The sequence below is a fragment of the Salmo trutta genome, chromosome 23, assembly GCF_901001165.1.
Source record: "Salmo trutta chromosome 23, fSalTru1.1, whole genome shotgun sequence".
Taxonomy (NCBI): Eukaryota; Metazoa; Chordata; class Actinopteri; order Salmoniformes; family Salmonidae; genus Salmo; species Salmo trutta.
Genome location: NC_042979.1, coordinates 14,212,154 through 14,228,403, shown reverse-complemented (window position 1 = coordinate 14,228,403; position 16,250 = coordinate 14,212,154). Strand labels below are relative to the sequence as shown.

Genomic DNA, 16,250 nt, shown 5'->3' with positions numbered 1-16,250 from the left:
GACTTACTGGTATACACTTAAGCAATAAGGCACGAGGGGGTGTGGTTCATGGCCAATATACCACGGCTAAGGGCTTTTCTTACACACGACGCAACGCGGAGTGCCTGGATACAGCCCTTAGCCGTGGTATATTGGCCATAAACCACAAACCCCAGAGGTGCTTTATTGCTATTAGAAACTGGTTTAACGTAATTAGAGCAGTAAAAAATATGTTTGTCATACCCATGGTATACGGTCTGATATACCACGGCTATCAGCCAATCAGCATTCAGGGCTTGAACCATCCATTTTATAATAGAGTAACATATAACAGAGTTAAAGCCTTATGTCTGTGGAATTGAACCCACCGATCACATTACTTTTACAATGTCTGCCTAATAAACTATTGTTAATATTGCACTGCCTCCCTCCCCTTCCACATGAATTACAAATGCTTATTGTTACGAATCCCTTTGGCCCGGCAGTCTAGGGGGGATGGAGACGAGACCCGTAGCATAACTCATGCAAATTATAATAGTGAAAAAGTAACAGTGAGAACAAATAACCACAGACAACTTAAATTTACCATCAAACACTATTGGTTTATTTCTAAACACACGGTAATGGGGTGTGAGAAAAGGGGCTGAGCTGGACCCAAGGAAAGAAACAATAATCCAAAAATTCCCCTAAGCTAGACTAGCCTATTTCAATAACAGCTAGCTAACTAACCATAAATACAGTGGGTGCTAACTAGGGTACTTAGACAGTAGTCCTACGGGTAATGTATGCCCATGGGTGACTTGTCTTGGTACCCCCTTTTCCCACCAACAAACAGTGAGAGAGAGAGAGAGAGAGAGAGAGAGAGAGAGACGTTTTAAACTAAGGGAAAGGGATGTGATAGGGTAATGAAAAAGGAGAAGGTGTCTACTGATTGGGAAATGATGATTGTCACCTGTGAGGAGAAGGAGAGAAGAGAAATACACATACAGGATACACACTACCTGTATCCGTAACGACAAAACTCATGTAGCCTAAACAACATTAGATATGTCATAGCCTAGCCTTATTTATTTGACAAATATGAATAGATAGTGCATTAAATTCAACAAAATATTAATCTCACCTGCCTTGTTATTTAGTGCCCAGACAGGAAAGCTTGGAGACGGCGAAAGACGAATAGAGAACCACGACCTGTATCTAGATCCAAGCCCTGAGACTGCCCACAAGGGCTGCTTCACCCGGCCCTTGTGAGTCTCGGACAAACTTTCCATGGGCCAAAGTATTGTAAGTGGATAAAATTAATAAACTCAGCAAAAACGGAAACGTCCTCTCACTGTCAACTGCGTTTATTTTCAGCAAACTTAGCGTGTAAATATTTGTATGAACATAAGATTCAACAACTGAGACATAAACTGAACAAGTTCCACAGACATGTGACTAACAGAAATGGAATAATGTGTCCCTGAACAAAGCGAGGGTCAAAATCAAAAGTAACAGTCAGTATCTGGTGCGGCCACCAGCTGCATTAAGTACTGCAGTGCATCTTCTCCTCATGGAATGCACCAGATTTGCCAGTTCTTGCTGTGAGATGTTACCCCACTCTTCCACCAAAGCACCTGCAAGTTCCTGGACATTTCTGGGGGGAATGGCCCTAGCCCTCACCCTCCAATCCAACAGGTCCCAGACATGCTCAATGGGATTGAGATCCGGGTTCTTTGCTGGCCATGGCAGAACACTGGCAATCTCAACGCTGTGCGTTACAGGGAAGACATCCTCCTCCCTCATGTGGTACCCTTCCTGCAGGCTCATCCTGACATGACCTACTGCATATTGCACACCGAAGTTGCACAAGATCTCTGCTGTAGCCTGGTATAGAAACTGTGTTTGTAGTACCAGAAATATTGATATGCTTACATTTTGAGAAGAAACCCTTTTCTCCAGTTGGCTACATAGTTGTCTATGACTGTCATTTCCCTAGGCCTATTTATTTAAAGTTATCAAATAAAAGAGAAACTCTTCATTTTGGGCGCATTTATTTACATTTGTATTCATTGACAAAGACGAATAGGCAAGTATACATGTCTACATGTAGTATACATGCCTACACAATAACATAAGTCACAGTGAAAAATAGACAGTTGATATAAAAGAAGAACAAGGGAAATGTTTACAATATTATGTACTAATATAATGCTGATTTGATCATCTTTGCTTTTCTCCCTCCTTTCCCCATCGGTCGGTCAACTTTTTATCCACCTGTCCTCATCGCTGTATCTGATTGACTGGCGACACAGCGGGCAGTTTCCGAACTCGGCCGCGACCCGCAGGGCGCAGTGAGCGCACAGGCAGCGGTGGGTGCAGGGAAGGACCACAGAAGCTCTAGCAGATAGACACACCACACAATCGTCCGCGAAGTCCCGATCTACAGTGCAGAATAAATAGAAAGCAAGTAACTTTACGCTCACCAACACAAGAGAGGCTGGCAAGAAAACTATATTGTAAATAGACCACAGTTCCTTTAGGTCAACAGAAATCCATATCCAATCATTGAAATAAAACTGTATTACAACTGCACAAGTGGCGACCCATCATTCAGGGTAGGTGGGGCACCTGTTTAGCATTTTTTTGTTTTGCATGTTATTTTGGCATTAATACGTGACACATCAGTTTGCAAACAATGTAAAAAAAAATGTATTATTAAGTTAATGAAGCGGTCTATTTTTTGCTTTCTTGAGTAAGGCAACTCCAATATGCAGGTGTTTCAGCCTCGCTCAGTGCTTTACGTGGTGGTGAGGCAGCCAGCGGAAAATATGGAGCGGTAATGTTCTCTTGTTGCGCTGTGATTGGCTCAGTGTTCTGTCACTCATGTTGACACTACGTCACCTCCAAATCTATGGGGAGAGCTCGAAAATTCAAGCCTCTTAGGTGCTGCAATAGGCTGCATTCAAACACTTAAGACACACCCTATCCCCTCAGCCCTCAAATGAAGTGGACACTTCTGATGACGTATCATGACATCTGATGAGTATACACTTGCATGGCAAGGGGTGAGGGAGGAAGGAATGATTTTTAAAATGGACCGCCCTTGCCCGAAATTCGTCACTCGTTCATTGTGCGATGATTGTGCTTTCAGCCACTGTAGCTTGTGGGTGCTTAATATGCACTACAGTCAATTATGATTGCATGTTTACTTACATTAACTATATAATTATTAATATACGCCTACTGTATGATAGCAAATTAATTAGCTAACTACCGTTAGCCTGACTAGCTGGAACTTCTGAAGAAGGAAAATGTTTTATTTCTACAATTTCCAAAAGCTAGCCAAACAAAAACATCATTACTTTTACGAGACGTGTTTGTGCTGTCATTAGTAGCACATTTTCTAACCTTTTTACATTTGTTTTTACTTACACGTGTATGTTGACTTATCCATATTAACGTTGAGGTTTTAAGTTTTGGCTGACTTTTCTTAGCGGATGTACAGTCATTCCGAATTTAATTATGGGACAGGCCCCAACGTGAACATAATTGTACACTCGCAAACGCGATCAAAAATGAGGGCTGAGGGGCTTACTTTGCGAACTTCCCTTGTTTGGCTAATCGTTTGGACCGACGTCCAAGATGGTGATGGGGATTCCCCCAAGGGAAAAAGGTGAGGGTAAGTGGACGAGGGTGTGTCTTATGAGTTTGAAATGCAGCCATAGAGTTACATTAGAAGTGCCCATCCAAGAAGGCTCAAGGTCATTCGCCAAGGTAAAATTTCGTAAAATCCCGTTATATCTACGGTAGCGTTGATTGGACTGATCATGCCAACATCAAACTTTCAAAATCTTAGCTAGCAGTCATCATGAATCAAGTCGATAATCTACTGGAAAATCCTTTTCAAACCTTGATTGAAGAGAAATTATGAAGAGAAATTATAGATAAAACGTATCGGTGCTCATCGGCCATTCGACATAAACATTACACAAATTCAACAATGAGTGGTTTGGAAGGAATCTGTGGCTAACTGCAAGAATTGCAAAGCAATCACTAGCCTGCTGTGCAGTGGAGTGGATGTGTGGTCAAAGTCTGGGTTTAAGGGTATCTTTTCCAATTTTAAAAGGATAAGCATTCAACATTGGCCATGCTGTCAATCCATTATGACTTCTGCTGCATTCAAAACAACTGGAAACTCGGAAATCTCAGACTTCAGTGAGTTCAAGACAACTCGGAACTCTGGAAAAAAAATTAGCTCAGACTGGGAAAATATGTTTTGAACGGTCATCCAACTCGGAATTCCAAGTCGAGAACTCTGACCTCTTTCTAGAGCTCCAACCTGAAGATCACTGACGTCATGACCTTGTTTTTACCCCCAGAGTTCCCAGTTGTCTTGAAAGCACCATAAATCCAGAGAGTGCTAGACTTTGATGACAAAATCTGTCCACAAAAGATTGTTGCGCCACCTTCCTCTTCAAGTGAGCACAGCACAACAATGTGAGTCCAGCAATGGCTTGTATGCTGCTGCATAAATGATGTAATATGTCAGTCAGATATGTATACTGTAGCTAAGAAAGTAATACTAAGTGTATGGTGTGTAGTAAGATGTTAGTAGCCCATGTGCCTCACCCTAATAATTTGGTCCCTTTTCCCCCTCATAACTTAGCCTACTGTTCTGACTTGGTGGTGCACATGTAGCCTATAGCCTGTTTTAGAGAAATGTAATCATTGAATATTGTAAGAGCTTTCATTGTCTGCTTATATGCACCCTTTATTTATCCTACAGCTCTGACTTGGTGTACAGGGAGAACACTAAGAACGACCCATGTTCTGAATTCTGTTCACTGTACATTACAAAAGTGCTGAACAAAATAGTTATATTGACTAAATCCGTCCTAGCTCGCTCATTAATATCTTAATCAAAGTTACGGATTGCCTCTTATCTGCTCGTCGTCCCCTAATGCCAAAGTTTGTACATCTCAATTGTCAGTAGAAACCACATTTTTTTAAGCAAGTCAGCTATATCAGCTAGGTTTTTTTAAAAGGCTGTAAATGATGCTGAATGAACTGTTTCGCTGCCAGACAAGGCTCCACTGATAGGCAGCTGTAGCAGTGGAAAGGAGTTGGGACAGCTTTATGTTGGCCCTAACAGTGTGTGGGCACCGTTTGTCACCGTTATAGTGCAATGAATGTATTGTTTAGGCTTGTTTAGTGGCTTTGCTGGCAGGCATCTACACATTTTCTTCTTTTTTTGAGTTTGCCCCAACAAGATTTAAATTGCATTCAGAAGGTATTGAGACCCCTTGACTTTTTCCACATTTTGTTACGTCACAACCTTATTCTAAAATTGATTACATTAATGTGTTTCCTCATCAATCTACACACAATACTCCAAATGACAAATCGAAAAAACAGGTTTTTAAACATTTTTGCTAATTTATACAAAATAAAAAACATATCTTATTTTCTTAGATATTCAGACCCTTTGCTATGAGACTTGAAATTGAGCTAAGGTGCATCCTGTTTCCATTGATAATCCTTGAGATTTGACTGGAGTCCACCTTTGGTAAATTCAATTGATTGGACATGATCTGGAAAGGCACACACCTGTCTATATATGGTCCCACAGTTGACAGTGCATGTCAGAGAAAAAACCAAGCCATGACGTCGAAGAAATTGTCCCTAGAGCTTTGAGACAGGATTGTGTCGAGGCACAGATCTGGGGAAGGGTAACAAAAACTGTCTGCAGCATTTAAGTCCTCAAGAACACAGTGGCCTCTATCATTCTTAAATGGAAGAAGTTTGGAACCACCAAGACTCTTCCTAGAGTTGGCCACCCGGCCAAACTGAGCAATCGGGAGTGAAGGACCTTGGTCAGGCAGGTGACCAAGAACCCGATGGTCACTCTGACAGAGCTCCAGATGGAAGCCACTCCTCAGTAAAAGGCACATGACAGCCCGCTTGGAGTTGGCCAAAAGACACCTAAAAGGTGTCAAGGAAACAAGATTCCCTGGTCTGATGAAACCAAGATTGAACTCTTTGGCCTGAATGCCAAGCGTCACGTCTTGAGGAAACCTGGCTCCATCCTTACGGTGAAGCATGGTGGTGGCAGCATCATGCTGTGGGGATGTTTTTAAGCGGCAGGGACTAGGAGACTAGTCAGGATCGAGGGAAAGATGAATGGAGCAAAGTACAGAGAGATCCTTGACGAAAACCTTTTCCGGAGCACTCAGGACCTCAGACTTGGGCAAAGGTTCACCTTCCAACAGAACAACAACCTTAAGCACACAGCCAAGACAATGCAGGAGTGGCTTTGGGACAAGTCTCTGAATGTCCTAGAGTGGTCCAGCCAGAGCCTTGACCCAATCAAACATCTCTGGAGAGACTTGAAAATAGCTGTGCAGCGACACTCCCCATCGAACCTGACAGAGCATGAGAGGATCTGCAGAGAAGAATGGGAGAAATTCCACAAATACAAGTGTGCCAAGCTTGTAGCGTCATACTCAAGAAGACTCAAGGCTGAAATCACTGCCAAAGGTGCTTCAACAAAGTACTGAGTAAAGGGTCTGAATACTTATGTAAAATGTGATTTCAGTTATGATTTTTAATACATTTGCAAAAAATTCAAAAAACCTGTTTTTGCTTTGTCATTATGGGGTATTGTGTGTAGATAGATGAGGGAAAAAACTATTTAATTAATTTTAGAATAAGGCTGTCACATAACAAAATGTGTAAAAACTCAAGGGGTCTGAATACTCTTTGAATGCACTGTATATGCTAAAATCGTCACTGCAACTGTATCAACTTTGTAAATATCTACACTCGCCAACCTGAATGCCCTATCCTTTTGGGGGGCCCTAAGCGAGATTTGTTTGGGAGGCCCCCTCTTGAAGGTGGGTAGAAAAATGTACATTTTAAAATGAATTTCCTGCAATTCTACACATTTTGCCATGAGGAGTAGAGAAAATGTTGCAGTTATAGAGCAAGCTTTCTATAATTCTACACATGTTGCCATTGGGTGGAGAAAAGCTTAGCAATTTTATAACAAATATAATTTTGCCATGGGGCAGAGAGAACAAATATGCAGTTTTACAGCTAATTTCCTGCAATTCTAGACATTTTGTCAAGACTTAGGCCATATTAATGATATCTGAGTGAGAGTGACTAACAAAATCAATGGGGGAGATCAGGGCCATTGGGCACATGGTATTCGGCCATGGTTACTACAAACTTAGATAGCTGGCTAGACTAACTTACCAATCTAAAAACTGTTAGCTGACATGGCTAATTGAGTGACTGTCAATGACTGACATAAGAGAAAAACTGCTGATGCACAACCAAATTTCAAAATGTCACCTTGTGTATTCTACTATTCTAATTCTCAACAGTAAGTTGAGTCACCGACTTGAGTTCATATATAAATATATATATATTCATTTTGGTCGGGGTCCCCTAGTGGCTGAGACCGTTTGTCGCTTATGCCTGGAGCCGGCACTGTCTGGCTTTAATAATGCAGTTAGTTACATACCTATAGAGGGGTCTATCTGTGTGGTGGTGATAGGGTCAGCAGAGAGCCTGTAGTCCTGAGGGGTGCGACAGGGATGACCCTTGTTCACACACATGCAGCTGTCCCCATGAGACACAGAGGGAGGACAAGGGACAGGACAGGACTTCTGGATCCGCAACTTCAGTAAGTCTTTCTTTTCTGATCCTGAAAAAGGAAGGAAGAACATAAAGCACTGATCAGTCGGAGTTAATGTGATACTATCTAAAAATAAAAGAAAGTACAAGCTACTTTATCAACCAAGAAATTCACCATGTGCCTCACCCAATAGGAGCACAGCTCTGGTCTGTCCGTAGACATCTATCATGGCCCACAGGGGGCGTGTCACATCCACCCCCTTCAGTAGCTTGTACCGCAAACCATTTGGCCCCTCGTAAACCAGCATACCTCGAGGGGTCACCCAGAAGCGGAGCTCTGCCCCTGGCATGATGAGGCTGGAGGGCACGGTGGATGCCCAGTACCCGTAGGTGGTTGTGAGGTCAGGGATGGCCATAGCAGGAGGGAAGAGGGGCCCAGAGGAGGAGGGGGGTATGATGGTGAAGCCCAGCCGCAGAGCTCCATGCCAGTGTTGGTCACAACATTCCACCCGCAGATGTATCTTCTCCTGGACCCTGATTGGACGACTGCTGAAAGTCAGACCATTCTGGAAGGTCTCTCTGTCCCTCTCCACACGTCTACCTCCCAGACTCAGACACACATTGGTCCCCAAGGCCCCTTTGTGGAAGGACAGGGGCCCCAGACAGTGACGCCCACATATATTGGGTGGATGCATCTCTAAAGGGGAGGGAGGAAGATTGTTTAATTGTGTTTTATAATGTTTTGCTAACAATCAGCTGACATTATTTACCAGGCAAGTTTACCTTCCTTTAAAACCTAAAGATAACACAGAGATTTTAAACTTTCTCGCAGATGGCTGACAAGTCAAAACATGTGGGAAGACTAAGTTTATGGATTTCATCTATTTAGTACCTTAAACATGTTTCATGTGTTGTATAGAATATTCATGAACTTTATTATTATATCATGGTGTTGACTACACTCAAGCAGAAATGTCCTTTCGTTTATGGTTTCATTATTTGCTAAATATGGGTTAATCTTTCAATATGAACATCAAATCAAAGTTTATTTGTCACATGCGCCGAATACAACCTTACAGTAAAATGCTTACTTACAGGCTCTAACCAACTGTGCAATTTTTAAGTAAAAGAAAGCCATTACAGTTGAAGTCAGAAGTTTACATACACTTAGGTTGGAGTCATTAAAACTCATTTTCAACTACTCCACAAATTCTTGTTAACAAACTATAGTTTTGGCAAGTCGGTTAGGACATCTACTTTGTGCATGACACAAGTCATTTTTCCAACAATTGTTTACAGACAGATTATTTCACTTAAAACTCACTGTATCCCAATTCCAGTGGGTCAGAAGTTTACATACACTAAGTTGACTGACATTAAAATGTCAGACTATGGTTTGCAATTTCACATGGGGACAAATATCGTACTTTGTAAACTTCTGACCCACTGGGAATGTGATGAAAGAAAGAAAATCTGAAATAAATCCTTCGCTCTACTATTATTCTGACATTTCACAATCTACAAATAACGTTGTGATCCTAACTGACCTAAGACAGGGAATTTTTACTACGATTAAATGCCAGGAATTGTAAAAAATTGAGTTTAAATGTATTTGGCTAAGGTGTATGTAAACTTCTGATTTCAACTGTAGGTGAACAATAGATAAGTAAAGAAATAAAAACTGTAAAAAAGACAGTGAAAAATAACATTAGGGAGGCTATATACAGTAGCGAGGCTATAAAAGTAGCGAGGCTATATACAGGCACCAGTTAGTCGGGCTAATTGAGGTAGTATGTACATGTAGGTATAGTTAAAGTGACTATGCATATATAATAAACAGAGAGTAGCAGCAGTGTAAAAGAGGGATTGGGGGGGCACACAATGCAAATAGTCCGGGTAGGCATTTGATTACCTGTTCAAGTGTCTTATGGCTTGCGGGTAAAAACTGTTGAGAAGCCTTTTGGTCCTAGACTTGGCGCTCCAGTACCGCTTGCCATGCGGTAGTAGAGAGAACAGTTTATGACTGCAGTTTAGCGCCAGTGATGTACTGGGCCGTACGCACTACCGTCATGTTACGGATCTTTCAGTTTCATTATATGTCAATATGTCTCGTGCTAAACCCTTCTATTTTTTCCATAGTCCAAAAGTCATATGAATGACTACATTATTGTCATTATTATATGCAAGCCATTTCTCTGAAACATCCTCCTTATACCTTGCTCTACATGATTAACAAGATCACGTGGGAAGCAAGTTTTCAATACTGAAACTGATGTTAAACTCTATATATAGTGTACTGCATATTATGACTCCACAAACATTCCACTGTATGTGCTTGTATGGTATCATTTACCTGGGTGCATTTCTCAGCGGCTTTCATTAAATCATTTGGTAGATACTTGCTAATAATTGGTCCCTAATTATTACATTTGCAAATTTAGAAATTATGTTAATTTCCTAACTTGCACAATCTACACACAAACAACAATGGACATTTTTCCTGTTATTAACCTAATCTCACAGGTTACCATTTAATATTAAAGTTGCCATTTTTTGTTAGTTTTTACCTGGTTATTTCAAGACCTTTGAAATAGTTCAAATGATTCACCGCAGTTGTTTTGATGCTTTGTTCACATCCTGGTTGTGAAGTATGCATTTATCAAATCTGTACAATTGATTGTTTTTAATTGTTGTATATATTTATTTAGAAAACCCCAGCTGTTTACTCAATTACAGGAAAAAGTTTACATACTCCTCTCGGTCAAGGTCCCTTTTTATGGCCTAGAATAAATAGACTCAGGGGTCTCCCGAGTGGCGCAGTGCTAGCTGTGTGTCACGTCCTGATCATAGAAGCTTTTATTTTCTATGGTAGAGTAGGTCAGGGCATGACGGGGTTGTGTCAAGTTTTGATTTTCTATGTTGTCATGTTCTTGTTTCTGTATTTCAATGTTTTTTTTGGGGGGGGTGATCTCCAATTAGAGGCAGCTGGTCATCGTTGTCTCTAATTGGAGATCATACTTAAGTAGTTGTTTTCCCACCTGGGTTTGTGGGAGATTGTTGCACCTCATCGTCACGGTTTGTTGTTTTTTGTTCTTTAGTTTTTTTGTATATCTTGCATAGTTTCACAGTGAAAATAAAATGTGGAACGATACACACGCTGCACTTTGGTCCCATTCTTCAGACAGCCGTGACACTGTGCCACTAGAGATTCTGGGTTTGAGTCCAGGCTCTGTCGCAGCCGACCGGGAGACCCATGGGGCGGCGCACCATTGGCCCAGCATCGTCTGGGTTAGGGGAGGGTTTGGCCGGCAGGGATGTCTTTGTCCTATCGCGCACTAGTGACTCTAGTGACTCCTGTAGCGGGAAGGGCGCAGTGCACGCTGACACGGTCACCAGGTGTACGGTGTTTCCTCCGACACATTGGTGCGGCTGGTTTGGTTGGGTTTCGGAGGACGCATGGCTCTCGACCTTCGGCTCTCCCAAGTCCGTTACAGGAGTTGCAGCGATGAGACAAGACTAACTACCAATTGGATACCACGAAATTGGGGAGGAAAAAGGAGTAAATAATAATAATAATAATAGACTCATTCAGAAATTATACTTAACTATACTTAAGTATATTTAAAACCTTTTACTCAAGTAGTATTTTACTGGGTGACTTTCACTTTTACTTGAGTCATTTTCTATTAAGGTATATTTACTTTTACTCAAGTATGAGAATTGGGTACTTTTTCCACCACTGATAAAAACAACGCTACAGAGCGCCAGTAACAGATCTTCAGTTTAACTCTCTAGAAAGCATGCATATCAGTTAACTACATACTTTTTGTGCAAAATGTTGGCAAATATTATTTAAAATTTTGAATGTCTAATTCTATCTACATTTCTAATTAATTTAAGTACACGTGTTATATCTGTCTAGACATCTGTTGATGAATACATCAGAATGTGAATAATATTAATATTGTATTCTTACCAGTGCTCCTACCGATTCCCATCCTCTTCAGGTTTGTCTGTCTTGAAGTTTGCTTCTTCCCATGGAGTCTTCGGACTGGACTGATACAGTAGCAAGGCAGCAGTGATGTTGGCTCTTAGTGTGGCGTTTATAGTTTTGTTTTGAGACAGCACAACCTCTTCAGTTAAAGGTTGGGGGAGTTGCATAACAACACAGCCTCACCTACCCACTCTTCCCCATATCACATTGTCTTTGCTTAGCAAAATTACTTGGCAATATTTACACTTTAATTGTTTTATTTCATGTCTGCAATAAAGTAGAGGTGATGCCGGATCTGACAATTAATCTTGATGATTGTACAGTCGTCTCAAGTAAAACTGGAAGGACCTTGGCGTTACTCTGGACCCTGATCTCTTTTGACGAACGTATCAAGACTATTTCAATGACAGCTTTTTTCCATCTACGCAACGTTGCAAAAATAAGAACATTTCTGTCCAAAGATACAGAAAAGTTAATCCATGCTTTTCTCACTTCTAGCTTAGACTACTGCAATGCTCTACTTTCCTGCTACCTGGATAAAGCACTAAATAAACTTAAATTAGTGCTAAACATGGTTGCTAGAATCTTGACTAGAACCAAAAAAGAATTAATATTACTCCAGTGTTAGCCTCTCTACACTGGCTTCTTGTTAAGGCTAGGGTTGATTAAGGTTTTACTGCTAACCTACAAAGCATTATATTGGCTTGCTCCTACCTCTCTCCCCGATTTGGTCCTGCCATACATACAGTTGAAGTCGGAAGTTTACATACACCTTAGCCAAATATATTTAAACTCAGTTTTTCACAATTCCTGACATTTAATTATACCAAAAATTCCCTGTCTTAGGTCAGTTAGGATCACCACTTTATTTTAAGAATGTGAAATGTCAGAATAATAGTAGAGAATGATTTATTTCAGCTTTTCATCTTCCCAGTGGGTCAGAAGTTTACATACACTCAGTTAGTATTTGGTAGCATTGCCTTTAAATTGTTTAACTTGGGTCAAACGTGTCGGGTAGCCTTCCACAAGCTTCCCACAATAAGTTGGGGTAATTTTGGCCCATTCCTCCTGACAGAGCTGGTATAACTGAGTCAGGTTTGTAGGCCTCCTTGCTCGCACACGCACTTTCAGTTCTGCCCACACATGTTCTATAGGCTTGAGGTCAGGGCTTTGTGATGGCCACTCCAATACCTTGACTTTGTTATCCGTAAGCCATTTTTCCACAACTTTGGAAGTATGCTTGGGGTCATTGTCCATTTGGAAGACCCATTTGCGACCAAGCTTTAACTTCCTGACTGATGTCTTGAGATGTTGCTTCAATATAGCAACATAATTTTCTTTCTCATGATGCCATCTATTTTGTGAAGTGCACCAGTCCCTCCTGCAGCAAAGCACCCCCACAACATGATGTTGCCACCCCCCGTGCTTCACGGTTGGGATGGTGTTCTTCGGCTTGCAAGCTTCCCCCTTTCCCCTCCAAACATAACGATGGTCATGATGGCCAAACAGTTCTATTTTTGTTTCACCAGACCAGAGGACATTTCTCCAAAAAGTACAATCTTTGTCCCCATGTGCAATTGCAAACTGTAGCCTGGCTATTTTATGGCGGTTTTGGAGCAGTGGCTTATTCCTTGCTGAGCGGCCTTTCAGGTTATGTCAACATAAGACTCGTTTTACTGTGGATATAGATACTTTTGTACCTGTTTCCTCCAGCATCTTCACAAGGTCCTTTGCTGTTGTTCTGGGGTTGATTTGCACATTTCACACCAAAATACATTCATCTGTAGGAGACAGAATGCGTCTCCTTCCTGAGCGGTATGACGGCTGCATGGTCCCATGGTGTTTATACTTGCGTACTATTGTTTGTACAGATGAACGTGGTACCTTCAGGCGTTTGGAAATTGCTCCCAAGGATGAACCAGACTTGTGGAGGTCTACAATTTTTTTTCTGAGGTCTTGGCTGATTTCTTTTGATTTTCCCATGATGTCAAGCAAAGAGGCACTGAGTTTGAAGGTAGGCCTTGAAATACATCCACAGGTACAAGTCCAATTGACTCAAATTATGTCAATTAGCCTATCAAAAGCTTCTAAAGCCATGACATCATTTTCTAGAATTTTTGCAAGCTGTTTAAAGGCACAGTCAACTTAGTGTATGTAAACTTCTGACCCACTGGAATTGTGATACATTGAATTATAAGTGAAATAATCTGTCTGTAAACATTTGTTGGAAAAATTACTTGTGTCATGCACAAAGTAGATGTCCTAACCGACTTGCCAAAACTATAGTTAACAAGAATTTGTTGAGTGGTTGAAAAACGAGTTTTAATGACTCCAACCTAAGTGTATGTAAACTTCCAACTTCAACTGTATATGATGACTTTACTTGCATAAAAACCGTGGATGGAAACGTGGATACTGGATAAGAAAAATAGTTACAACACAGACATCAATGACAACCCTTTGAAAAGGAAGGGAAACAACAACTTATGATCAACTGAGAGATGACATGGGTTCAAGATGAATCCAAACAATCCAGGGTTTGGTTGCCCAGTGGCTGTCTGGACCACTTTTCTCTGGACCACATGCGACCCTTCATGTACCAGTCTACTGCACAGACCACCCTCTACATGCTGTCCAGGCCTTATCAGTCAGGTCAAGACCAGCACAACATTGAACCCTAAAGGTCAAACAAGATATTGAGGCATCAGGTCTGGTGCCCTACTCTCTGAATTGGCCAGCTTTGGAGCCATCCCATCCCAGCATCGACTGCAGGACTGTGCATAGTCAGCATGCACCCTACCCCTGCCTGTTGCCATCTCCATGCCCAAGGTGGAAGTAACATCTCAGGGCCACAGCCTGGAGTTCAGGGGACACACTAGATGGACTCAAGGCAGCTGCAGTGGAAAAGAGAAGAACAAAGGTGAGTTAAGGGATACCTAAAATTAAAACAGCGGTGAAATCTGAAAGGCATTATGATATTCATAAAACTTGAAATGTTCAATGTGGTTATACAGAATTTAAATTGAACTGTGAAGGGACATTGTGATGTGTTTACTGTGTTGTTTTCTCTAATCTGAGACAGAGGCAATACAGAGAGCAAAGTTAAACACACCAGACCAATCAAATCTTGAACCTGGAGAAAACCTTTCAACAAAATAAGTACCAATCTTAAGATGAAAAAGCCAAGCTGCAGTGGTATAAAGTACTTAAGTAAAAATACTTGACATTTTTTTACTTTTACTCGATCACATTCCTAATGAAAATAATGTACTTTCTACTCCATACATTTTCCCTGACACCCAAAAGTACTCGTTACATTTTGAATGCTTAGCAGGACAGGAAAATGGTCTAATTCACGGACTTCAAGAAAAAATCCCTGGTCATCCCTACCGCACCTGATCTGGCGGACTCACTAAACACAAATGCTTTGTTTGCAAATTATGTCTGAGTATTGGAGCGTGCCCCTGGCTATCAGTAAAGAATTGTGCCGTCTGGCTTGCTTGATATAAGGAATTTTTAATTATTTACTTTTACTTTTGATACTTAAGTATATTTAAAAGCAAATACTTTTTTCTTTTTACTCAAGTAGGATTTTACTGGGTGACTTTCACTTTTACTTGAATCATTTTCTATTAAGGTATCTTTACTTTTACTCAAGAATGAAAATTGGGTACTTTTTCCTCCACTGCTAAACTGGCTCACACACTGAACATGACACACAGCCAGAAGGCATCAACACTTACACAGAGACATTAATAAATTATATTCTAACATCCCTTTCAGTTTCAATTTTACTCCCAGTCATACAGCATTACTGTCTTAACCAATCAACAAGAGAGACAATAAAGCCATAAAACAGAGGACTTTAGTGATATGAAATCATACGTACCGATTTCCTGTAAATTGAGACGGCTACAGTTCAAGTAAATCGGTTTGCTTCATGGCCCAACATCATTTAGTCCTTCACACTTACACTCATTTTATCCTGATAAATGGTTCCGGAAACAGTTTTGTTGCATGATAAAGACAAAATGTTGTTTAAGTAGTGGTCAGTCCAGCTGTTGATACAAACTGCAGTGCACACTAAAACTTCTCTTCTCCCATCAGGTATGGTTTCAGAACCGCCGGACTAAGTGGAGAAGGAAGCAGAGTGTGTCCCAGTCTGTCTACACAAGGGGGCTGCTGGGAGCAGAGTGGGGAAGCCCCTGGTGTTACCTCAGAAGTGCATGGGGATTATGACAGACCACTGGACCCTAACTATGACGAACAAAGAATCCACCTTTTGCTGTGCAAGCATTGTAAGGCTGTCTCAACTTCTCAGTTCCAACCCATACATCTACCTGAGTGACTGTCACTCTCGGTCCAGTTGCTCAATTTACATACAATGAGACACAAGAGGAGCTTGAAATAACTACGTTTCTCTTGTACAATCACAGAGCCACTTATAGTTGGGCAAAAGTAAAACTTGATCATTTGTAATTGTTGATCTGACCATGACATTCCCAGACCATGTAGACCACTGATAATGAAACAGAAAGTGCAGGTGTGGGTCTTTTCCTAATTTTTTGTAATAAAAAAAACCCTGTTTATAACATTTACATTTACATTTAAGTCATTTAGCAGACGCTCTTATCCAGAGCGACTTACAAATTGG

The 16,250-nt window shown here is 41.1% G+C and overlaps 1 protein-coding gene across 2 annotated transcripts; it reads right to left on the bottom strand.

The window, feature by feature from the left end:
- Positions 1-1,995: 1,995 nt before the first annotated feature.
- LOC115159422 (E3 ubiquitin-protein ligase NEURL3-like) lies at positions 1,996-12,142 on the bottom strand. 2 transcript variants are annotated; one of them, XM_029709122.1, is made up of 4 exons: positions 11,579-12,142; positions 7,790-8,299; positions 7,490-7,672; positions 1,996-2,401 (listed from the first exon to the last, which is right to left on the bottom strand). In XM_029709122.1, the coding sequence occupies exons 1-4, from the start codon at positions 11,598-11,600 to the stop codon at positions 2,220-2,222; spliced, it is 897 nt and encodes a 298-aa protein (XP_029564982.1). In that variant the 5' UTR covers positions 11,601-12,142; the 3' UTR covers positions 1,996-2,219. The 2 variants fall into 2 exon arrangements, with proteins under 2 accessions (XP_029564982.1, XP_029564983.1); XM_029709123.1 differs by lacking the exon at positions 11,579-12,142 and adding an exon at positions 9,515-9,548.
- Positions 12,143-16,250: the final 4,108 nt, after the last annotated feature.